At 38.7% G+C, this 24,875-nt stretch overlaps 1 protein-coding gene across 1 annotated transcript in view; it reads left to right on the forward strand.

Annotated features, from left to right (window-relative positions):
* The first annotated feature begins 4,142 nt into the window (after positions 1-4,142).
* Positions 4,143-24,875, forward strand: part of tlcd1 (TLC domain containing 1) — a 36,243-nt gene continuing 15,510 nt past the window's right edge. The window contains exons 1-2 of the mRNA XM_034169200.1: positions 4,143-4,698; positions 9,941-10,023. Coding sequence (XP_034025091.1) covers positions 4,493-4,698; positions 9,941-10,023 — 289 coding nt within the window. The 5' untranslated portion in view covers positions 4,143-4,492. The remainder of the gene's footprint in view (positions 4,699-9,940; positions 10,024-24,875) is intronic.

Raw genomic sequence — 24,875 nt, forward strand, 5'->3', positions numbered from 1 at the left:
GTCTGAGACACGCTTTGTCCCCTGTTTACAATGGGGTACTCAGGTCAAAGCAGTTTCAGTCTTTTGTTCATGGTAATGAGTCATTCACGTCATCAGGAGACGCGTCAGGAGAGGCGTCAGTCCCATCGTTAGGAGGGACAGCTACCCTGTCATTAGGAGGGTGCTAACTAGAGCACAATAGGTGCTAATTAAAGCAATTGTTTAATCACTAGCCAATTGCAGTCTCCCTCTCGATAGGAGGGGTCTGGTTAGGTTTAAAACTCCAGCTTTTGTGGCTTCTGTTTATTCTTCACTACAAGGGTCAAGACAGAAGTCAGACTACCAGAGCAAGAAATTTAGCTGAGGAAGCTTCTGCGATTTTAAGTGAAACATCCTCATGTCAAGCAACTCTTGGGATATTTTGGGGGTCCCCTGTGACCTCCTGTTATCCCGTGCGTCCGTTGATTTGAAAGAAGGTATTAACCAGTCATTTAAATTTGAACACAATTACTCTGAGGGCTAGTCCACCACTCAGAGATTTATTAAACAGGAATTAAATGTCACACATTTTGACAGAATTTAAGTTTTACAGAATGAGTGAGATAAACAAAAACATACCCAGAAGTTCTGAGGGTCCCAGGAGCTGCGAGCTTCCAACCAGCAAACTGGTGTCCCAGCAAGCTTGTTGTGAAAGTGTAGTGACACGGACCCACAACAGGGGGCGTAAATGAACGGACAATGAAAGAGTCAAATATGAACACTTTACTGTTGTGAAAAGCACAACCAAACACAGCAGATTACAGAATATGTACAATAGTCAATTAGCAAAGGTGACGTGTGGGCAGGCTCGAGGATAGAGGACGTCTGTCCTGAGAAGAACCGGAACCACACGATTTCCTCCGCCACCGAACCTGGAGAACACTGGAGCCGCCAAATCCCGAACACCCCAGGTGGCCACTGTCTCCGCGTGTCGGATCTGGTACTGCTGGCGAGGAGCAGAGACAATCAGATGTGGGTGTGTGAACACCCAGTAACAACAATGGTGGGAATTCCACCTCCACCTCTAACACACACTCGTGCAGTGTCTGAGTAACCACTTATCTGGATATGCAGGCTGAGAAGGTTACCTCCTAAGGTAGACGATATCTCGGCAACGAGGTGGAGATGACGTCCGGTCTTTATGGAGTGGGATGATGAAGTGTAGATGGGTGACAGCTGTCAAGAGATAATGAGTGACAGCTGTCACCCCCGGCTGTGTCCGTGGCGGCAGCGCCCTCTCGTGCCTGAAGCCCGCACTTCAGGCAGGGCGCCCTCTGGTGGTGGGCCAGCAGTACCTCCTCTTCTGGCGGCCCACACAACAAAGCTGACAGCAAGGAGGAACCCTGAACAGTGGGCTGGCATTTAAATTTATACCCTAAGCTACTACAACGTCTTTCTGCTAATCTTGGGCGTTGTCCTTCATCTGGGTGGTCTTGATCCCTCTTTTTCATGGCATGGTCCTACCCACACGTGCTGTGAAGTCTTCTGATAAGGTTTTCAGGCAACAGCTACTAACTGAAAAACTGTCAGCAAGTTACATCACAAGAATGTTTGCACATTTCAAAAACAGCATTCAAACATATAACCCAAGAGTATTTGAATATATAGATATCATGTAATTAACCTTAACTATTGTTTACATGTTTAATAAGCATTGATAAATATTGATCACTATGAGCATATGAGTAATATATTCTTCAGCAACAAGCTCTAGTAATATGGAAATGATGACTTCTAAACATTACAACACACTCATGTAACAATATATTGTTAGCTCAATAAAAGATAAATAATATTAGCACGGCAGCATGGTGGCTTAGTGGTTAGCGCTGTTGCCTCACAGCGAGAAGGTCATGGGTTCAATTCCCGTGGCCTTTCTGTGTGGAGTTTGCATGTTCTCCCCGTGTTTGCATGGGTTTCCTCTCACATCCAAAGACATGCGGGTTAGGTGGATTGGAATCTTTGAAATTGTCCGTAGGTGTGTCTGTGTTTGTTTGTCTGTTTGTGGCCCTGCGACAGACTGGCGTCCTGTCCTGGGTGTACCCCGCCTTGCGCCTGTGACTGCTGGGATAGGCTCCAGCCCCCTAGCTAAGGGGGCTAAGTGGTAGAAGATGACTGAATGAATGAATGAATAATATTAGCACATTTAGGATATATTCCTTTACAACCCAGTCCAGTCGAAGATTCAAGCTTCTCTATTACTACCGTGAACAGGTCACCCAAGCAGTCACTTGGTGCCAAAACAATAACCTATAGCTTAACACTTCAAAAACCCAGGAACTCATAGTCAACTTCTCACGCTCACCCTCTCACAAAATCCACATTTTCATTTCTACTCAGCCCATCTCTATCACTGAGTCATTCAAATTCCTATGTACACACATCAGTAACACACTCAAATGGAAACTGCATTCAGACAAAATGTACAAAAAAGCTAATAAAAGATTATTTTTCTCAGACAACTCAAAAAAGTCAGAGTCAGGCACAACGTTCTGCTTCAGTTTTACACCGCCATCATTCAAAGCATTCTCACCTCATCCATAATCGTCTGGTATGGAAATTTTGACTCCTATTCATGCAAAAAAAAAAAAATACTACAGCGTATAGTAGACAAATCACCTAAAATCACCGGCCTCACCTTCCCTTCCACTGACACACTGTACAATAGACGCATCACACAACAGGCAGTAAAAATCACCTCTGACCCCTCACACCCTGCATGTCACCTGTTCACACTGTTGCCTTCTGGAAGATGCTACAGGTCCTTGCCAACGAAATCAGTCAGATTCAAAAACAGCTTTTTTCCAACAGCTATATGGACACTAAACCAAGTCATTAACTGATGTGTCTATGTGTATTTGTCTATTTATTGTTTGTTTGTTGTGTGTTGACACAGAGATGTGAGCATTTCATGCTGTACTGGAAACAAATTCCACCAGCTTGTTGTGTGGTCATTAATAAATGAATCTTGAATCTGCACTGAAACTCTGTTAAAAGGATGTTAAGCCCTGTTGGATCTTGGATGTGTTCTCTGAGTGCCCATTTGGTTTGTTGTTAGTGCCTCCAGTGTTGTGGTGTGCGTTATAATGTCACTAATTTGAAGTGGTAACATTGCCAATATAAACCATAAAATGTTAAAAGAATTGGAGCAAATTATAGGATGGTGGGGGGGAGGAGGGGCATAGTCATATATTCTGGGACTATTCCAAACATTTTGGAAAGAAATCAAGGAAGAAATAATAGAATTTTAGCAAAATTGACACAGTGGTGGACCCAAGACTTGGAAAACAAAACAACTAACAACTCACATCTGTTTACCATTATGTTATATATATATATTGTATACTGTGTGGATGATTGTGAGAAAAATGATTACCATTATTTGGCTGGATGGAGTTTAAATCTTATAATTGGAGGTTTTATGATACATCAAACTGTTTTTGAATCCCACAACAGATTTTACATGCACAATAAAAGATAAATAATTATCAATCAAGGAAAGAAATGAGCAATTTGACTTATTTCATCTTTGAAATGGAAAAATGGAAAAACGTAGTTGAATTGATTTAATGTGTGCATTATACTTCCACATGATCAGAATGTGTCTGACTCACACATTTCCTCTTTGTCTGTTGGTGATAACAGAGGAAAACGATGCATTCTGATCACGTGGGTCTGATGATTTAAACGAGTCTTTGACCAGAGGCTTTGATCTCTCAGTCGACTGCTGTGTTTTGTTTTGTTTGTAATTTGGTTTTGGGGACGGTAGCCTCCTGACCAACACTGCAGTCCAGTTGGTGGCGGTAATGCTCCATAGAAGCTGGTTGCCAACCGCCATTAAACACGAAGAAAAGGAAGAAGAAGCGGCTTTCACTCTCACGAGCGCCACTAGCTTAGCTTATGAGAGCGGCACTCTGAGCAGGGTGGCTTTGATCTGATTTTAGATCTCCATGACTTCCGGTGTCGCTTTTCGAATGACGCACAGACTAGCGCCACCGTGTGGCATGGAGGGTTTATGCACGTGCAGAAGGCTCGATGTTCTCCTGTGGCTCCTGTTCGAACGTCAGTTTCTTTTAATTTTTTTTTTTTTTTTTTCAGGCGACGCGGGCGACCGGATTCTCCGCTGGTCTTTCCGATACGCACCCTCCTTCTGCGGAACAGGATCGCCCGCCGCCCCTCCTTGTTTCTGTGGGAACAGGCACCACCCAGACTGCTCCCCCTTCAGTCGGCAGCGCAGAGCGCACGGCTGAGGCGTGAAGACAAACGCCGCCGCCGTCGCATTGGAATGAGCGCACCGACAGTGTGAAAGGAGGAGATTCCGGCGCGCAGCAAATCCAGAAAATCAGGAACTTCTGCTTCTCCTCCTCATTACCTCTGTGCGGACGGACAGCTGCGCCTCCTTACGAAAAGCCCCGCAAGGAGAAGCGGAGAACAGACGCGCCAAAAGCGAGAAAGCGGAGGTGGGGAGGAAAGGATGGATGCCCTGCACCCCGTGCTGCAGGCTCACACGGGCCTCTTGGTACTGCTGTGCGCTCTGATTTTCAGGGTGGTCCACCGGCTGCTGTGCGCGCTGCCTGCGCCAAAGCTTGTGCGTCAAGATGCGTTTCGCTCCTGGAAGTGGAGGAACCTCTCCGTCTCCATCGTGCACTCCCTCCTGACGGGGGTATGGGCCCTGACGTGGTAAGTGCCCATCCATTGTCCATTAACAGCGTGATGCGTCACGCGTGGAGCAGTGACAGCCCGTGGCAGCCAGTCCAGACGGAGGAGGAGAAGAACAGAGCGCGCTCAGAGAACGCGAGGCACGGGGGAGACACGGCATGTAGAAGCGGGGAGGGAAATATCGCTGATCCGCACAAAGCTCGGTTCGGCATTTGCGTAAAAATCTGATTTGTGTGTGTGTGTGATTCAGAAACTGAAAGGGCGTAAAGTCGCCGTAAACTCACTCAGGCAGGATCCCGAGAAGCCAACTGGAAAAACCTGTTGCGAAAGTATCATGAGAAAAGTGTTTCATTGGGGCAGGGATCACACCAGTGACTCATCTGTCACAGGAAGCTGTTCAACAAAATCTTAATTTCAGGCCACCTGTGCAATAAAGTTTTAAACTTTAAAATGTTAGAAAATTACTTTTAAAGTGCAAATTACAGTTTTCCGTATCCAAATGTAAGTGAGAAAAACATCCAGCACAACTTTGTGTGTTGCTATTTGGCCCGTCCTTTTGAAATTTCACACAGTGCCACATTGTGGCCAATATCATCCCCATGGGATTAAATTATCATGGACTGACTGTGCAGCCACAGCCATTCAAATTGTGTTGTAACTTTTCCTGCTGCTACAGTAACTATGAATGGATGTTGTCAAAAACTATACTCTCAACACTGTGTACGTAACATTTCTGACACCATGCAATTGCAAAATCGTGCAAGTTTGAGAAGCGGCCTGCCTGAAGCGGAAAAGAAGCTCAGTTATGTGTCTGTTGGTTCGTTTGCGGTGATCACTTCAAAATGCAAAGAGCAACTTCAATAAAACTCACTGGTTAACATCAGTGGACCACTCTATTGATTGTGTCAAGGTCATAGGTCAAAGTTCAAAGTCAAATTAGAAGTTCTTGTCTAAAATACATGGCATTTTTTTTCCAAAATTCAAAAAGCGATTTCAAACTTGGTGAATAAACTCAGTGGACCATCTGATGCTGATCATGTCAAGATCAATCAGAGAGGTCATTGCCTAAAATACCTGTCGATATCAAAATGAAAAAGCAATTTCAATCAAACTTTGTGGATGAAGTCAAGGGATCATCCTCCCCTGACATGGATCATGTCAAGGTTAAAGTTCAAAGTCAAATCAGATCTCATTGTCTAAAAATATCTGGCAATATCATCAAGATACAAACAAAAACATATTTTTAATCAGAACTTTGTGGTCAATCCTCTCGCAATGCTGATCATGTCAAGGTCATAGGTAAAAGTTCAAGGTTAAATCAGAGATCCTTTTTAAAAACATGGCAATATTTTGAAAAAGTAATTTCAGTCAAACTTGGTTGAGAAACTCAGTGGACCTAACTTCTCATAACACAGGTCATGGCAAGAGTAATTTTGTTTAAATTGTACTTAATAAACTCTGGACAATCCTCTCACAGCAGATATCATCCCAAGGTCATAGATCAAAGGCCAAGTCAGTCATTGCAGTAATACAGATATGCGTGGAATCGGCTCAATTATGGTTGAAAAATAGGGCTTTGTTCAAGTCTCTGTCATGGCATGTGGGACATTATGCCATGCATTTATAATAAATAGTAGACAGTCATGGAGAGTCAGCTGAACTCCAAAAAATGCAGACACAAGCACACGCACAAGACAAACAACCTGACATAACATTATGGCAGAGAATTTGTGGGGAAAAGAAGAACTTAAATAGTGACAGAAACAAATCAGGACAGGGGAGTGAATAATCCACAGAGTGAAGTACACCTGTACAGACACGACAAAACAAGACAAGACACAGTGACAGAGCCACTAACCCACTAACAGACAGGAGCAGACTGACGCACGGAGTGGAAAATTCAACTAATACAAACCTGGAGTGAGTACAAATTAAGACAAGTCAGGAATAAACACTTAACACTAGTGACACACGCAAAGACGCAGATAAGACCCAGTGCACAGAAACAAAAGCGGAACTAAAAAACAGCTAAAGCACAAACTAAAGAATGATAATTTAAAAAAACAGTTAACATACAGGACGCAAAACAATGACAAGGGATGGATTGTGACGCACTTAACACAGCATAGAGATGGCTTGTGGAGTAGATTGTTGGTGTGTACAGGGCTGCTTGATAGTTTGTGAACCCCTTGAGCTTTTACATGTTTTAATTGTTTTAGTAATTCAAAAAACTAAACAAAAATTCAGGCTTTTTACATAAAATTTCTAAAATGATGCCTTTTATACTCACAGTGAAAAGTAATCTCTACATCATGACTTAAAAGAAATAAAAATCGAAATGCCAAAATGATGGTGTGAGTAAGTGCGTGCACCCTTTAGTATAACACATATAAACCATCACTTTAACATCAGGTCTTCTTCAGACTAGAGTTCCTTTATTCAGAGAGTAGCGACACGACGAGTTGGAAAAAAAAAGAGTCACGTGACTTGTGGTGGCCTCCTGGGGCCAAAATAGAATTCGCTGTTAATCTGTCTGCATGTAAATGCAGCTATTTTTTATTTATTTATTCACTGAAAATGCCGCATTGTTGTGCATTTGGATGCACAAATATACACAACATGGGCTTCAAGATATACAGATTCCCTTCAGATCTGAACAGAAGAATATGTGAAAATAAAGTCAACTGTGTGGGATGGAAGCGACTTCATCATCAAAGTTTTGAGAGGTAAATTTATTGTTCAGTCCCATGTACAATAAAATTCATCTAAACCGTCTTCGTATCAACCGAATATTTGCAGTCACCAGACAAAAAAAAGTCCCAATGTTTTTGTATTATTTTCCATGTAATAAACACCATATATAACAGATTTTTCGCTCACATTGGATAAAATGTCCTGTCTGATTGCAGTGTATTTCCATTAAAAACCCCTCGCATATGGGACCGGAGTCATTTCCGTGATTAAAAGACTGACCGTTTTGTTTTTTTTCACACCGTGCTTAGACTCAGACCCGCAGCCTGACGTGCACCTGTTAAAGACACAAAAGGCTGTGATTTGACACTTTTTTTCTGCTTTCACTCTTTCTTCTCATATCTTAATAGTTTTTGCAGTGCGCACGCTGATTATATTTCGGGATCACATACATTTAGCAGAAAAGTGCAAATTTACAGCACAGAGTCAGATTAAGAGGAAATTGTACAGTTTACCTTTGATTTGGAGGTGATGATTGTAGAAAGAAAAGCTTGTTGAGGGTCAAATTAATTCAGAATAAAGCATAATCCAGTGACGGAGAAATTTTAAACTGTCACGCACGTTGTTGTCATGACATGGCATTACAGAGTTACAGAAGCGTAAATCAGGCTTTAAATTAATTAATCATCATAATTTGTAAATTTGAAAAAACTCAGTGACCGTGCAAGAAGCAAAAGGAGTGAGGAAAGACACCAAGACACCCAGACAACCCAGAAGAAGTTATAGGCTTCTGTAGCTGTGATTGGAGAAATTGTGCACAGTGCATGTTTTGCATTTTGCATCACTAGTTATATGCTTCAAGATGAAGTGGTATAGAGAATAATTTAAAAAAAGAAAGAAAACTTGAAATTTCAGTTACAATTTGCCAGAACATGCATCGTAAGTTTTCTTGGAAGAAAATTCTTCTCTACTCCACTATGAAGAGAAAAAACACAACATAGAGTACACATAAGTAGTTACAAACAATGCAACAGACACACACAAAATACTCCACAATAAAGTAAAACTGTCCTCCATCCCAGTTTCAGGATCAGCAGTTGACAAATGCTACATGGAAACATTTTGTTTTAAGTTTAGATTTAAAAGCAGACAGGATTCAGATGTCTAAGATCACTTGGGAGAGCATTCCAAAGTCATGGTGCAACAGCAGCAAATGCATGGTCTCCTTATTGTTTTAGCCGAGACTGTGGGAGGTCAAAAGTAATTGAGATGTGGACCTTAAGCATGTCAACAACATATCTGGGGGCGAGGCCATTTAAGGCTTTAAAAACAAGCAGTACCATTGGATTCTGTAATGCACAGGAAGCCAGTGCAAGACTGCTAGCACTGCCGTAATGTCACACCCCCCCAACCAGCTATTACTGACGAATATTTTATATTAATGATATATAACTAGAATGCCATATCAAACAATGGTAATTAGGGTGATAATTAGCATAAATTATGTCAACAGCTATAACTCAGGAATGTTTGTTATACAAAGTGTTCACAAAGCTATAATGATATACAGTATTGTATATGCTGTACGGGATACGGATATGTAAGCACATCTTGCTGAACACAGTTTTAGTGAGTCCCAAAAAATTGGGATATTTAGGCATTTCAAATGGCTCATGATAACTTGATAAAGTGGGATCGTTACAACTCAAACAAAAGTGGTTCAAAGACTGAGCCTTGAGGGACCCCAACTTTATTTTCAGTCTTTCTGAGGTATATCTTCCCATGCAGACAAAATTTTTTCAGCTTTTGTGGAAAGATATTGGTTATTGAAAGACTAATCAAATATAAATTAAAATATTATGGTCTATCGAATGCAATGCAAAAATAGAGTGGTCATAATATTGATTTAATAGGAACATAATTTTAAACTTTATGAACTGCAGTCTCAGTTCTGTTGTTCAGACTCAGTCAGATTGTAAACAATCAAAATCAAAATGTAGACCAGAAAGAGGTGAATTGTATGAATGCAATTTCTATACTTAAAATGGAAGCTCAGAAATGTGCTTATAATTTATATAAATTAATTTCACAATAGAGATCTAATAACTGTTGTTTTCTGTGAAGTGTCTGAATGAAAGTGACAAAATAATTAAGAACAATCTCATGGCAGGCAGTTAACTTTTTAAGTTTTAAATGTGCAGGCAGAATTATTAAGATTAGCAAAAAAAAAAAATAATAATAATAAAAGATGTGTGAAATATGTAATTTAGCTTGTTTTATGTGTGGAGATGCTTCAGTAAAGTCAGTTTGAGTTTCTCAGAAAGTACCATGTGAATCATGGGTTATTCCTTATCTGTGTGTATTTATTCAGGGAGGTGGAGCACAAAATGTCCTTTTGAAAATAAATAAATCAAAGGGTAAGACTAGTTTAACATGGACATATATGTGGACATCTGTTGGTTCAGGGTTTAATCTTTAACATCTGATATTAATATACGTGTTTTGTTAGGCTTTTGTTTCTCCAGGAGTGAATCCATGTACAGATCTATCCATAAAATGTGTGTTTCTCCAGTGCAGTGATTTGGCCAGAGACGCTGTATAAAATCCAGACTTTCTACACACCTCTGTCCCACCTGCTCGTCTGTGTCTCAACAGGTCAGTGAAAGCATCATAAAAAAAACACCACCATGAGAACAAATAGGATTAAGTACTTCCACCCAATCCAAGATAATGACCAAGTGTTGAGGTTGTTCACCTTTCTGACTCTGCATCATCTCAGTTACAGAAGAAACATTGTGCTGTTTCTCCAAATGAACATGTATTGCTGTTCGGCTCTCAGCCTAGCTTCTATTTTGTCCTCTTCATAACTGTCTTCACTTCATCCTGACTAATCTGTTGATCTTCCTGATTAACTCTCTCTACATCCATTTTTCTTGCTCTAGTTTTCTTCATTCATCAGCTCCTCAAAATACTTCCTCCACTTTTTCAACACACACTCCTCACTTGTTAGCACATTTCCTTTTTCACCCTAACCTACAGCACATTCTTTAAAGCTTGGTTCCTCTGTTTGGCCAATCAGTTAAAAGTTTTTTATTTCTTTACTATACACCTTCATATGCAGCTTGCTATATGCCTGTTCCTTAATCTTTTCTGTCACTTGTTTCATTTCATTCTGGCTCTCTCTATACACACCTGCTAAATATTGAATCATCACCAAATTTATTCTTTCTAATAACAAATAATAATCCCATTCACTTTGCTAGTTTTTGACTCTCCCTGCCTAGAATCAAACTAGAACAGCAATCATTAGAGTGTGTATTTACACAAAGGGCCATATCTCTACCTGGATGTAGACCAAAGTGCATTTTTGGGTAATTAATTGTGTAACAATTGTTCCCTCCAATTTTAGTCTGAATATGGGCATTATTTTTGTAATCATCATATCATGTAAACAAAAGTGGGCAATTAAATGATCACAATTAGTTGCAAAGCCTTGTTGGAGCTACCAGCAGTGCAGAAACATCTGGAAAAAGGGGGAAGAGTGGGACCAGTGATAGGTACTTGGAGTGACTATGCAACTGAACTCGTGATTGTTGACTAAAAAGATAAAGGGTTATACTTCACTGATATGAAAAGACAAGTAAGACATGGAGGCTCCCTTGAGTGAACTGAGATTTGCTAAAAAAAAAAATCTGTAACTGAACCCACCCTCAAGCAACCCACAAGGAGAAAGATGCACACCTTCTGCCTTGACCTTTCACAATAAGAGCCTCTGATACCATGGGGCAAATGCACTAACTCGGAACATTTTTCTAAGAGGCAACAATTAAATAACTTCAAGTAACATAACATTAACTCTGCAGAATTAGTTTGGTTATCCTAAAAAGTGATGAACAGGGCTGGTTTAAAAAAAAAAAAAAGTCAACCTTTTTTTCTAAAAAGTCATGATTTTTGATTTTTCTTTTTCTATTTAAATCAAGACTTTTATCATTTTTATTTATGTCACTCTTCTAAATGAGACTATACAAATACTATCACTATTTATAGTCTTTACTGACATGTTAAAACATAAAGGTGCATATACAACATGTACAAGTACCATTAATTAATGGTACTGATTTCATATTTTGGTGATGTTTTAAGTACTGATATCTAAATATATATAATAGATTTTTTTTATGGAATTTTTTTTAACAGCAATTTAAACCATGATTTAAATCTACTGATTTAAATCATACCAGCCCAGGTGATGAAGCATAAATTAAGACGGACTAGAAAATATGTCATTGTGTCAACCAAGATGTGAAATTAAACAAATCCTGTCCATCTCCTGAACTGTAGCTTCATTTTGTTTTATTTACATTACATTAATAAGTTGCAAGAGAAACTAACTTGTTTAGTTAAGGCAGATAAAGCTAGTTGACATAGTTCAAAGTTTCTGTGCTGAAATTCTGTATTTGTTCATGAACTATATTCTGCAGTTTAATGAACTTTCTGGTTTCTTCAGGTTTCAGTCATTACCATGTCACTCTTCAAACTGCCAGCATTATTAAATTATTTAGCAATAATATATAATAAATTATATATATAAATAGTATGCATATGTCGCGGACATGAACGAGCGAAGCTCATCAGCATCTCACCGTGTCATTTATTGTTCTTCAGACTTTATTTTGAGTATGCTTCTGGGGAGCATTAGCATGGCAAAAACCTTTCGGCTTCTGGGGGAGCTCTGCTCCCCAGACCCCCCGCCTTTTTAAGCATTTTTCTTTATTTGCCTCTCACACACTTGGAAAAGCTCCTCGCCATCTAACAATGTCCTTTAGGTCCTTCAGACTTTTTCAGTAAAATGGTTCTTGGGAGCATGAGCATGACTAAAACCTTTTAGCTTTAGACTCCCCGCCTTTTTAAGCATTTTCCTTATTTTGCCTTTCAGCTTCTGGAGGGGCTCTGCCCCCCACACTCTCCACCTTTTTAAGCATTTTTCTTTTTTTGCTTTTCAGCCGACCCCCTTCATTACAGTCCTCTTAACCCCCTGCCACTTTAAGCATTTTTTTAATGTTGGTGTAAATTAATATTCAGAGTTTTCAGCTAGTTGACAGTAGGGCTGCACAATATGGCCAGATTATCGTATCTCAATATTGTCATAAATTGTCATGTAAATGTCACTTATATACATGCTGTCCATATTCTTGAGCCGCTTAGGTGGGTAGAGAGAGTTCTCATGGGATAAAAAAACTTTTCAACCAACCATCCCTGGTTCTCAACACTCTGTTTGTTTGTTTTTTTTAAGGTATTTAGGTGTACCTTAGTAAACACTAGTAGAGTTCCACCTTAGATTTGGAATGTATAATAGAAGATATACCTTTCTGAATTGTCATATCAATATGATATACGATATGACTATGATTTGACACAAAGTGCAGCAACAGTGAAAATTAAACATTCTTAAACAAAACAGTAATAATACACACTCATTTTGCACTCATCATAAGGTTAGGATACTGTGACCTCCAAAAGTATTGGAACACTTGGAATTTCACACATTTTAACTTATGTCATTTTAAATACAAGAAATACAAAAAAATAAAGAATAAAAATGTCTAAAATTATCTTCTTCAAACTCAGACTGAAAGCACATCTCTAAAACTTGATAAAACCTGTAAATAATAATAGTTTTATTGTCACTTTTCTTTAGACAAGTCAGGGGATGGAAACATGAACATTTCCAAGTCAATGAATATGCCTTGGACTTTGTTTACATCAGTTATAAAGAAATACAAAAAGTTTCTTTCACCAAAACATAAAATCTAGTCTTTCATCTCAAATGTACTTTCTGTCAAATTGTAGCTGAACTTTCAGGTCTTCTTTTTAAGAAAATCCTCCTCTACACCACTTCATCAGGAAGCTGGATTTTATATTGTTAATTCATTTATATCAAGTTGTAGAGATTTGCTTTCAGTTTGAGTTGAGGAAGATAATTTTAGAAAAAAAATGTATTTGAAATGGAATAAACAAATTCAATAAAATATAAATTAATATAAATAAAATACCAAGTGTTCCAATACTTTTGAGGGCAATTGAGAAACACTGAGGAGCAGCATCTTACATCTCATATATGGGTGATTCTTTAACTACGGGCACTATTGGCCTTGTAAATGTAATTTCCACCACACCATTGCCTTACAATATAAAGCGCCTTGGGGCAACTGTTTGTTGTGATTTGGCGCTATATACATGTGCTCTGATGTCACTGTTTATCTCCATAGAAACTACCCAAACAATCTTTCATACAAACTGTTTAGGGACATTACAGTGTTGTGGTGGAAATTATGGCAATAGTGTGGGACAACTACATTTTGTTTAAAAAAATCACAACAGTTGTATGACATTGAATAAAAAAAGTTTCTTTACCATTCATTTTTATCATTGAAGATCAAAAGTCTGGGTGTGGGACAAGCACAAAACGGCAATATTTGCATATAATGATGCTGAAAAAAGGTGAAAAAGTCATCATAGACTACTAGAACAAATTTCTTAACACACTTTCATTGTAAAGATAACTATAAAAGTGTGAAATTTCCCCTTTTTTCTGTTTTTCATACAATATGATCAAAGGACATAATAAGTGCCCGTAGTCTAAGAATCACCCATATAGTGCAGCAGATAAGAGAATATTTAGAGTGGAATCCTGCAAAAGGTGATACAAGCATCAAATCTGGCACAAATAATCCATAGACATGAATTCTTTTGAAAAAACTGATTGGCCACTTGAATTTTCAATAGGCAGCCATTTAGGGGTCAATTGAAGAATTACACAGTGGTCTAAATCAGGTGGGCAACCTGTTCCAGAAAGGGCCAAGAAGGTGCAGGTTTTCTTTGCAGCCCCTGATTCCACCAGGTGATTTCACTGATTAACTGATTCCATCTGCTCAAAGTGATATTAATCAGTGAAATCATCTGGTCTAAATTAAGATGCTCCAATCATATAGAAAACTACACCACATTATATGCCTGATCATAAAGATTCCAAAAAAGGTGTAGTTTGGACTAACTATGACTGAATGTTATGGAGTTATGAGGTAAAAGCAGGAAGAATAGAATAGAATAGAATAATTCTTTATTGTCCAAAAAAAAAAAAAAAAAGAATGGTGACAAAGGTCAGTTTCAGTTTGTACAGGGGTCAAAAGTTAAAGTTGCTCCATTAATTTTGCTCCAGCTGTATTTGTGCTGAATTTGATGCTTGTATCACCATTTGAAGGATTGTTTCAGTTATCTGCTGCACTAATAAGCCAACAACAATAAGCCACCTGAATTAAAGGAGAAATGCTGCTTTTAACAACCTGGACCTCATTTCTGACATAAAATATGGTCATTTACTCACCGATATAAGTTTGGTGTGATTAGAAGTCCATAGTTCAAACGACGTGTTCAGTTCAAATCTGGAGCAAAAATTTTTCTTTTTCTACTAAGGTGGATTACAACTTTTTGTGGTACACAGCACAAACGACTGGACAGGAGTAAGCTAGCAGTCAATGTGACTCACTGATTTGAAAATGCAGCTCTTTCAACCAGATGTGTGGCGCCGTGACATGTCAGTCATCTGTGTCCAGTCAGATTTCAGGAGAGTCCAGTGAAACTCCGGCCTCGGCTCTAGCTCCACCCAAGTCAGGAAGTGTTTGACATTTGAACATTTCTTGTTTCACTGTGACTGAGAATTCGGCACTTCCTGTTTGAGTGTGAGCTTGCCACTGAGTTCCCACGAGATTCCATGGGATCTTGTCTGTCAATCCAGGAAGTGTTTGACATTTGAACATTTCCTGTTTTACTGTGGATTTGAAAATTGGCACTTCCTGTTTAGGATGCTCTGTACCATGAGTGAGCTTCATGCCACTGCGCGACGCTTCGCTCATATCAATATGGAAATATATATTATGGTCTTATTTTTTTCCATATTGCCCAGCTCTAGTGTGAATTAATTAAGTGGTGTTAGAATTAGAATCACAATCGAATTTATTGGCAAGTAAGTTCATACATACAAGGAATTTGATCTGGTGTTATTGGTGCATAAACAATAAGAAAAGAAAAAAAAGAAAAGAAAAAACACTTCTGTAAGAAGAAAAGAGTCAAATAGGCAAAACTGTATTCACTGTTAAATAAATGACATAGTGGAATGGGACTGTGCAAAAACAGTGTTGTATGCTTACCAAGAAGGTGACGATAAATAGTTTTGATCACAGTATTACATGTACATAATACTGATGTGTTCTACCCCAAGGCATGCTCCCTCTACCTTAAAGGTGATGCCTTTAAAAGAAAGAAAAATACAAACCGCCCATTGCACCTGATCCTCAGAAGAAATGGGAGTGGCGCCACCTGTAACTCTCCGCGGGCGATGATGTTGATCCCTAAAGGAGCTTGTGATGTGGCTGGTGTGTGAATGATTAGGTCTTTTGTGCATCGCTGTGTAACAATGAGCGCTTAAATCTGCCCTAGCAGCAACAAACAGCAACATCTCTGATGAGGTCAGCAGCACCAGATACCGGCGGTGGCATTGTTTTAACACTGGCTGGTTCCCAGACACATACTCACTTTGACAATGAGATAAATTCTCCTTAACACAAACTGCTGAAATGGAAATACATGAACATCAATGAAATCCTGCAGAAGAGCCATAAATGAAACCAGTCCAATTTTTTTCTGAACTGTAAAGCTGCTTGTTCTTAAACTGTTGGACTATTTTTTTCATGCAACTGTTCACAAAGTGGTGATCCTCACCCCATCTTTGCTTGTGAACAGCTGAGCCTGTTGGGGATGCTCCTTTTATACCCAGTCATGACACTCACAATTAGTGTCCTCAGTTCCCAAATGCTAATGTGATGTTAGAAGGAAAGGTGATGTAACACAGTGGTAAACATACCACTGTCCCAGGCATCCATTTCAAAATGAGCAAATCTTTGCACAAAAACAATAAAGTTTATCAGTTTGAACATTAAATATCTTGTCTTTGTGGCATATTCAATTGAATATAGGTTGAAGAGGATTTGCAAATCATTGTACGAGGTATCTTATAAAACTAACCGGCAGTTTTATAAAAAAAAAAAAACTATATGGATTTGATTGACATGCGATTACACCAATCATGCTTGAACCCTCGTGCGCATGCGTGAGTTTTTTCACGCGTGTCGGTGACGTCATTTCCCTGTGGGCAGGCCTTGAGTGAGATGTGGTCCCGCCCTCTCGGCTGAATTCCTTTGTTTCACACGTTGCTCGAGACGGCGCGTGTTGCTTTATCAAACTTTTTTCTGGACCTGTGAGGAATATCCGAGTGGACACTATTCGAGAAATTCAGATGGTTTTCGGTGAAAAGTTTAACGGCTGATGAGAGATTATGGGGTGTTTCTGTCGCTGTAAGGACTTCCCACGGAGCGGGACGTCCTGCAGCGCTTCCAGGCGCCGTCGTCGGCCTGTTTCGACCTGAAAACATCCTAATTTAAGGCTTAATTCACCCAGGACGTCGTGAGAGAACAGAGAAGATTCAGAAGAGGCTGGCATGAGGACTTTATGCGGACATTCCACTGTTTAAGGACATTTTTTAATTAAAGACGTGCGCGCAAATTCGCCAAGTCGTTTCCGTGACGACTCGGTGAATCTGTGTGCGCCGCGACAGGAAAAACACCTCCGTGTTGAAAACCATTTGTAAAATTCAGGCGGCTTTTGATGGCTTTCAACAAGTGAGTAACTGAGAAATTGTTTAACAGCTTGGGCATGTTCCAACTTGCCCGTTAAGATTTCCAACGGAGGTGTTTTTCCTGTCGCGACCCCCCGCGGTCAGGTCCGGCCCAACATGCGACTCTGCCCGCACGTTCTTTCATTACAAAATGTCCGTTAACAATGGAATGTCCGAATAAACTCCTCATGCCGACTTCTTCTGAAAGTTCTCTGACCACTTACTGGGTCAACAGAGCCTGAAATGTGGAAGTTTTCAACTTGAAACGGCGAGACGCTGCCGCCTCGAAGTGCAGATCGCCGTCAGGCGCCGTGGGCCGTCCTTAAAGCGACAGTTATAGACCAAAATCTTTCATCAGCCATTAAAATTTTTACCGAAAACCAGCTGAATTTATCGAATGGTGTCCACTCAGTTGTGCCTTACAGTTTTGAAAAAAGTTTGATCAAACAAAGCAGCAGTCTGAGCCATTCCTAAACAATGAAAAGATCGACAAGAGGGTGGGCGACTCCTCACTCAAAGACTGCCCACAGGCGAATGACGTAACTGACAGGCGTGGAAAAAACTCTTGCATGCCCACGAGGGTTCAAGCATGTCTGATGTAATCACACGTGATTCAAATCCATATGGTTTTTGAAAAAAATAATAAGGTCGGATACTTTTCTAATAGACCTCGTATTCTGTTTTTATTTACATTTTACACAACGTCCCAACTTCATTGGAATTGGGGTTGTGTGTGTGTGTGTGTATGTATGTATGTATATATATATATATATATAAATCCTTTATTTATCCAGGTAAAATCACTTTTCCAAGAGTGACCTGGCCAAGAAGGCAGCACAACAGGAGAGGAATTTTTTCATAGTTTAAGTTGATATTTTGTTTGATGGCTGGGTTAGCAATGGACATCCCGACAAATATATTTATTAACAGATTAATTAATTTTAGATGGTGAAATGTATCCACTTGGTATTGATACTGGCAGGTACTGGAGACCAGTATTTGTATTGTATCAGACATGAAAAAGTGGTAATGTACCCCACCAATACAACTGCAAGCTGAAAATATGGTGAATGACACGGAAATTGTTCATGGTGCGACTGCATGCGAGCCAGTCTTGGAGATTTCCTGATTCTTGGAAATAAAACTAATCATTGTTGAATTCAGGCTTTCAGTATAAATCAACCACAGTGTAAATGGTATACATTAAATAATCTTTGTAAATTAAACACTGAAGCCATAAAAAAAAAAAACAATAAAGTTGTTTGAAACAGTAATTTATTTTGGCATCTCCTTTTTGCGCTGGGTCACCACAGCAGATCCGATATGGATCTACGTGTTGACTTTGCACAGATTTTACGCCAGATACCCTTGTGATGCAACTCCACATTAGTCCATGGGCCAAGCAGGTTTTCAGTACCACTTAAGGTGACTAAACGACACTTAGAATCCAGCCTCAGTGTACCATGGCCTACACAAAAATGTATGATAACCATCCCAGGGTGGTAGCTGTAGCCAGGTAGGGGTCAATGAAGAATTACACAGAGATCTAAATTTAAAAATGCATCAGTCACATTGAAAACTATATCACATTGTTTGTCAGATCATAACAATTCCAAAAAAGTATAGTTTGGACCAGGATTCTAGCCACGGTGGGTGGCGCCGGGCGTCCCATCCGGTTGTGCAAATTTACGCCCAGTTCTTGGGGTCAAATTGGCTGTGCCGCCCAGCCAGGGTTGGGAGGGTTACTTTAAAAATGTATTCCGATACAGTTACTAGTTACCTGTTGAAAAATGTAATCAGTAACGTAATCTAAGTACCATAATATTAAAGTAATGTAATTTGATTACTTTCAATTACTTCTGGATTACTCCAATATCAAATATGCTAATACAGACAAAAGAAACTAAATATAATGGTGATTCTTTAACTACGGGCACTATTGGCCTTGTAAATGTAATTTCCACCACACCATTGCCTTACAATATAAAGCGCCTTGGGGCAACTGTTTGTTGTGATTTGGCGCTATATACATGTGCTCTGATGCCACTGTTTATCTCCATAGAAACTACCCAAACAATCTTTCATACAAACTGTTTAGGGACATTACAGTGTTGTGGTGGAAATTATGGCAATAGTGTGGGACAACTACATTTTGTTTAAAAAAATCACAACAGTTGTATGACACTGAATACCCCAATTATGTTTTGATTATTTTACTGATATTTTATTCAGAGATATTTTAAAACATTAGAAAAAACGTTTCTTTACCGTTCATTTTTATCATTGAAGATCAAAAGTCTGGGTGTGGGACAAGCACAAAACGGCAATATTTGCATATAATGATGCTGAAAAAAGGTGAAAAAGTCATCAGACTACTAGAACAAATTTCTTAACACACTTTCATTGTAAAGATAACTATAAAAGTGTGAAATTTCCCCTTTTTTCTGTTTTTCATACAATATGATCAAAGGACATAATAAGTGCCCGTAGTCTAAGAATCACCCATAAATAGTCTTGACCACATAGTACAGTTTATTAAGCAAAAATAAAACTGTTTCTTTTACATGGCATGCTCTGTTTTACTTCACATTATGAATGAAGAGCGCCACAATATTGTTTTAAACACACCCAGTGTTCACCTGCTAAATTTTCAACAAAACGCCAAACAAATGAAGGATAATGAAAACTCAGGCGGTGTGCGGATGAATTTGTAATTAAAAGTGGCTTTCAGAACAATATACAAAACACAAAAAAGTCTGCTGCTTGTTCAGGAAACATAAAATGATCTTACTTTAGTCTTTCACTTAGCATTCGCACCATGTTTAACATATCAGTCCACTTATTGAATTTTCAAAATAAGAACAAACGCATAATGAAAACCATTAAGTACATACTGTCAGTAAGGAGGCGTGATCGCCATTTTAATTCTGGGCACGTTAGTGATTTGCGTGAATAGAAGTTGTTGCGCATGTTGGCAAAGCCACAAACGGAGGAACAAGGGATATTTCCTTCCATAAGTAAGTGGTTTGGGTTCTTCTTGTCATTTTGTCCGTGATATTTGGATGATAAACAGATGTATGTCTCCTGTCGTACCTGTGTCGCCCGATGACATGGACCATTAACTCTTCACTTATGTCTAGTTGATATTTTCCACTGCTAGATCAATGTCTAGTTAAAAAATTGTTCGACAAGACTGGGGATTTTTTTTTAAATTTGCACCTTAAAATAATGAGATTATAATGACCCGCGCTGTGCCGCTCACAGTCACACCCACACATAGAGATGTGCACCCACACCACTGACTTCATGAATGATACTCGGTCAATAAAGGATAATTGTGTAAAAATATATATATAAATGTAATGGTTTTAGGAGCCGCGCTGCACTGAACACAACAGTTGCTGCAGCAGGACGCCTCAGCTCAGCAGCTTGAACAGCGCAGATCTGTGTAACTTTCAACACTAATATTTGGGAATGTGTGTGTGTGTCAGAGTAAGTTTAATACTTTCCTGACATAATTTAATGTAATTTAATTTTACTGGCTCAATATCCAGGTCAAAATGGCATTTTAACATGTATTTTGCGAGCATTTTTCTGAGTGTGTTCAGTCGCGCATCTCCATTAAAAATGCATTAACATCCGGGTACTTCAACAATATTTTGCCCGGTTAGGAGACGTCATGTCGCTGTCCATGAGGGGACGTTTTAGTTTCAAAGAAAAAAAAATTATATACAGATAATGTCATAAAATGCATTAAAATTGTAATCCTGCAAACTAATCCCCATTTTTACTAAATATACCTGTAAGCACAGAATTTCTGAAAAATGAACTGAAATGTTGCTGAAAATGTACCAATTTGATTGTATTTCAAGCTTATAGAGTCATAGTTTTGCCATTTTAAGGCAGTAATTAAAGTAATAAGAAATATATTTTATATATATTTCAGATTTTCTTTGTATCAAATTGCAAACAGCAAAGATCAGAGAGTCAGTGCGTTCTGTGGCCACAGAGCTGTGAAGAGCAGCATGAAACACCTCCGTGAAGTTGGCCCCCCCACCAAACGCACATCGAAACAAAAACTATGTAAATCGTTTGTGCTCCGTTTGTGCTGTTTTGTGCTGCAAAAAGTTTCGTTTGTGCTGCTTTAGTTTTCGAGATAACGATTCTTTTATAGGACAACCAGGGGTCACTCAGCCCCCCGTGACGCTTAAAATGGCTCCAAAATGGACAAAAATGGTGTCAATCATTTGTGCTTCGTTTGTGCTGTTTTGTGCTGAAAGACACCACCAGATGGGGTTTCTGCCATGTTTGAATTTCAAATTAAGGCTTTTGAAGTCTTAAATCTGGTGTTGTTAAATTTGATTTTTTTAAATGTTTTGAAAAAAGATTTGCTTTTACCTGCAAAGTTATAGAATATTTTTGTTAGTTCATCAGATTATTTTAATCTTTGTTACATTGTATAGTTGGAGATTCCCTGGAAAATAATAACATTGGTCTTAAATATTTTTCTTTGTGATCTTAAACTGTTGGACCTTAAAGTGGACCTTTCCAATCTTGCAGAAACACATGTTCAAGTGTGGTTTTCAAGCAAATAAACCTACTAATAAATATAACAATGAAGACTACATAAATGAAATGCAAATTAACAATTAATATAATTGGTTTTGCTCCCATTTTGTATGAGATGAACTCAAAGATCTAAAACTTTTTCCACATACACAATATTACCATTTCTCTCAAATATTGTTCACAAACCAGTCTGAATCTGTGATAGTGAGCACTTCTCCTTTGTTGAGATAATCCATCCCACCTCACAGGTGTGCCATATCAAGATGCTGATTAGACACCATGATTAGTGCACAGGTGTGCCTTAGACTGCCCACAATAAAAGGCCACTCTGAAAGGTGCAGTTTTGTTTTATTGGGGGGGATACCAGTCAGTATCTGGTGTGACCACCATTTGCCTCATGCAGTGCAACACATCTCCTTCGCATCATCCGTGAAGAGAACACCTCTCCAACGTGCCAAACGGCAGCAAATGTGAGCATTTGCCCACTCAAATCGGTTACAACAACGAACTGGAGTCAGGTCGAGACCCCGATGAGGACGTCGAGCATGCAGATGAGCTTCCCTGAGACAGTTTCTGACAGTTTGTGCAGAAATTCTTTGGTTATGCAAACCGATTGTTTCAGTAGCTGTCCGAGTGGATGGTCTCAGATGATCTTGGAGGTGAACATGCTGGATGTGGAGGTCCTGGGCTGGTGTGGTTACACGTGGTCTGCGGTTGTGAGGCTGGTTGGATGTACTGCCAAATTCTCTGAAACGCCTTTGGAGACGGCTTATGGTAGAGAAATGAACATTCAATACACGAGCAACAGTTCTGGTTGACATTCCTGCTGTCAGCATGCCAATTGCACACTCCCTCAAATCTTGCGACATCTGTGGCATTGTGCTGTGTGATAAAACTGCACCTTTCAGAGTGGCCTTTTATTGTGGGCAGTCTAAGGCACACCCGTGCACTAATCATGGTGTCTAATCAGCATCTTGATATGGCACACCTGTGAGGTGGGATGGATTATCTCAACAAAGGAGAAGTGCTCACTATCACAGATTTAGACTGGTTTGTGAACAATATTTGAGAGAAATGGTAATATTGTATATGTGGAAAAAGTTTTAGATCTTTGAGTTCATCTCATACAAAATGGGAGCAAAACCAAAAGTGTTGCATTTATATTTTTGTTGAGTATATATAAACAGTATTGGGTTGCTATTGTAGTAAATTAATAAAATTGGCGTACTTACTGTGTTCTGAAGTTAGAAACATTGATTATAAAAAATGGAAATGTCTGATGCAAAGAAATCAACAATATTCATGAAAATATACAACACGATTAGCTTGATCTTTAAATTTAGCGGGGAAATGACACAATGTGTATTTGGCGCAATCTGGTGATGTCTTTATAACATTTGCATCTTCAATTTCACTTCAACTTCAGTTTTATCAGACTGATAAGGACTACTGCTAAAAAGAACAACAGTACACGGTTGCATTTTTATTTTCCATTTTTTATTAAAAATATTGCCTTAGGCTGACATGATGTCACCGGATGCAGATTTTTTTAGTTAGCCCCATGTTTAATCAATGAGGATTTTAACATGCCAAATATTCAAGCTAGCAGGAATTTACAAGTGTCCTGATTGTACAGGGGGATGGATATATTTACCTGTAGTGACACTGCACTTTATTGGGTTGTCCCACGGCTCTTTTTTTAAATGAATTAATAATTTTAATAAATATGCTAGAATTACCAGAATAGTCACAGCACAAAGCAAGAGAAATGGAATGCATATATTTTATGTAGTTTTTCTTTTTTTATTGAAGTATATACAATATTTACAGACACATATATGCATAATTACAATACCTAAAGACATTATTTCGACAACATTGACAACAATCAGAAATTTGGTTTATTTTACAGCTGAAAGACTTCGTGTTTCCAAAAATCTAGAGAGAGAGAGAGAGAGAGAGATTGACAAGTCAGTCCAGATTCAGCTTTTGTTCTTGCACTGTATGATCTTTTCTCATGTTGGACCATAACCAGCTGGTCTCTAACCGGTGTGACGATTCTAAAACCAATTGAAAGGCTTTACAAAAGAGCATTGAAAATTTGAGATAAAAGACCATTTTTGTATCACCATTGTAAAATTTTAACAAAGTATAACTTTAGTCTTGAAAATTTTATAAAATTTAAAAAAGCTTGTCTAATATACAAAACTTTACATGGGTTGGCTCCTCCACCTCTTGTAGGTTATATTAAATATAGAAGAATTGGTCTGAGGGTCACCAGGGCGTTAAGTCGAGGGGACTGTGAAGTGTCTGTGAGAAAAGGTTTTTACACAAAATGTTCTGTCCTACAAAGGCAGTGTCCAGTGGAACGCTTTGCCCACCAGCGAGGGAGGCCCCAAGCTTTAAAGCTTTCAAAAGTCACTTAAAGGAGTGGCTCAGAGCAAATAAAAAATGTGACCATTATGAACTCAGTTGTAGAAACTAAGAACCGTAGGGAATGTGCAGTGCACTACAGCACTTTCTAAGTTATTGTTCTTAATGTTATTGTTTTTAAAATATATAAATGTATGAAATTAGACTTGCAATTTTAATTAACTTATTCCAATTGAATTGTAAATGTTTTTTTAACTGTGTGCCCTCCTTTGACCGAGTTTGTGTAAAATAACCGTTCATGCTCAGATTAGGTCGGTGTCCTCTTGTTTCCTGTCTCTTGTCCAGTCTGTGTCTTGTTGCTGTAGTACTTAGTGACCCCTATGTGATATAGTCTGTTGTGTATTGTTGTGTTTTTACTGTAAATTGTTTATTTTTTTTAGTCTGTCAGGGACTATAGATGGAAATTAGCCCACGGCTATCATCTGACATGTTTCTATTTTATATGTTCATCAATATGTGTTGTCCCTTTTAAGTAAATAAATGAAATGAAATTGTTCAAACAAGGCAAGTGGGTGTTATATTGTTTAAAAAGAAAAAGTAATGCAGTCTCACTCAAATTGTTTGAAAAAAAAAAAAAAACTAAACAAAACTGTCAGGATGAAAGAAAAACTGCCTGCTTCACTGGTGTCATTTTTGAAGAAGAGTAAATGCCATGTCCATTAAATATTGTGTTTTTTAACATTTTCAATGTTATTTAGTTTATTAACTTAGACTTTGACAGAAACATTCAAAAAATAACTTTGATCTTACATATATTACAACATAAATATATATA

This window comes from Thalassophryne amazonica, chromosome 4 (assembly GCF_902500255.1).
Source record: "Thalassophryne amazonica chromosome 4, fThaAma1.1, whole genome shotgun sequence".
In the NCBI taxonomy this organism is placed as follows: Eukaryota; Metazoa; Chordata; class Actinopteri; order Batrachoidiformes; family Batrachoididae; genus Thalassophryne; species Thalassophryne amazonica.